The sequence below is a fragment of the Penaeus monodon genome, chromosome 28 (assembly GCF_015228065.2).
Source record: "Penaeus monodon isolate SGIC_2016 chromosome 28, NSTDA_Pmon_1, whole genome shotgun sequence".
Classification (NCBI taxonomy): Eukaryota; Metazoa; Arthropoda; class Malacostraca; order Decapoda; family Penaeidae; genus Penaeus; species Penaeus monodon.
The window spans coordinates 3,847,775-3,849,405 of NC_051413.1; the positions used below are offsets into that span (position 1 = coordinate 3,847,775).

Here is a 1,631-nt window from a genome sequence, read left to right on the forward strand (position 1 = left end):
ACCCCGTTTTCGTTGATAAAAAAAGACCTACATGATACACCCAAACACACCAACCATGTTCGCCCGCATGAACATGTTAGAGACACGCAGTACACCAAATTCCTTACAGTGTTAATGTTCCACCTTTGAATTCCCAGCGGTGATAATCTTCCATTATTTAATTCACTGCGGGGAAAATGCTCCACCTCTGAATCACCTTCAGTCGTCCTGCTCCACCCTTGAATTCGTACAGCAACAGGGCTCCACTTTCGAATCTCTTACAGTGACAATGTTCCGCCTTTACACTTCCTACAATAACAATGCTCTACCTTTGAATCTCTTACAGTGACAGTGCTCCACCTTTGCATATATTAAGGATATTCCCTGTCAAGGCTGTCTCATGACGTACGTATTATCTCTGGCAAGATTTGAAGCGTGTTAGGACGTCGTAAACCAGGACCTGAACGTTGCAATGGCGACACTAGATTGCAAATGATCAACAATGTCAACCCAAGTCAACGGCAAGGAAAGGGATCACGTCGAAGTTATTGTTATGAGTATTGAGAGGATTTAAAAATGAAATAGTAAGGTTGTTGTTTTTTTCATAAGTGGACTTATGAATGAAAAGATTAATGATGAATTAATTTCGTTTTTATATGGGGACTTTTTAATGAATGGTTAATAATGAGTGAATTTTATCTTCATAAGAGGACTTTGAAATGATAAGTTAATGATAACTTACATATATTACGTAATATTTCCTATTTTAGTAAAGATGCATATTGAATTAGGTATGAAGCCTTTACTATCTTCATCTAACCATGCATATATTTCGGCATTAGAGGATCAGGTCTTAAAAACAGGATCAAAAGGCCTATTTTTAATTAATATGTTTTCACTGATAACCAAGGTCGTGTTCTATTTTCGTTTCAAGCTTTGTGCAAAGTCTATGGTTCAGTTTTTTTCGTGACGTCTTTGCAGTTTATTTTATCATCTAATAAAAGTAAATGAACATTTTCTTTTCGTCACGTCTTTGCAGTTTATTCTATTATCAAATAAAAGTAAAAAAAAAAATCGTGACGTCTTTGCAGTTTATCTTATTATCTAATAAAAGTAAATATTTTTTTTTCGTGGCGTCTTTGCAGTTTATCTTATCATCTAATCCATCTGTTTATCTCCCCAGTCCAGCGGCATACCAAGCATTGCCCAAATACACAGTCCATCGTCCTTTTAGTTTAAGGAACTGTGTTACCTTCCAAAGATATAACCATACTTTGAACGTCAAGAATATATAGTATGTTTTCCTTTTTTATTTTCTCTCTTTCTTTCCCTCTTTTTCTTGTGTTTGTCATATGTGTCACGAAGGAATGGAGTTTGACATTGGACGAAGTATTAACACAGCCGCGCCAACAGTACCGGGAACTTTCAAGAGCTGTTGTTAATGTTTTTAGAAGTAGTTGAGTGAAATAAATGTGTATATTAATTTTTTTCTATAAAAAATAATGTTGACAGAGGTAATGAGTGAAGTTCTAAAAGTTTAGGAGCTTCAACTATTTTATTGTTTTCTTGGTTTTAAGGTAAATTATGTTCTCTTATTAAGCTAGAACAACGGTAAAATACTACAGTGTGTCGATACTAATGTAAAATGATCT

At 34.8% G+C, this 1,631-nt stretch overlaps 1 protein-coding gene across 1 annotated transcript in view; it reads left to right on the forward strand.

Annotated features, from left to right (window-relative positions):
- LOC119590910 overlaps positions 1-1,631 on the forward strand; it is a gene marked incomplete in the record, with an annotated part of 40,794 nt that overhangs the window by 6,512 nt on the left and 32,651 nt on the right. Inside the window, 2 exon segments of the mRNA XM_037939647.1 lie at positions 138-324; positions 1,163-1,273. Coding sequence (XP_037795575.1) covers positions 138-324; positions 1,163-1,273 — 298 coding nt within the window.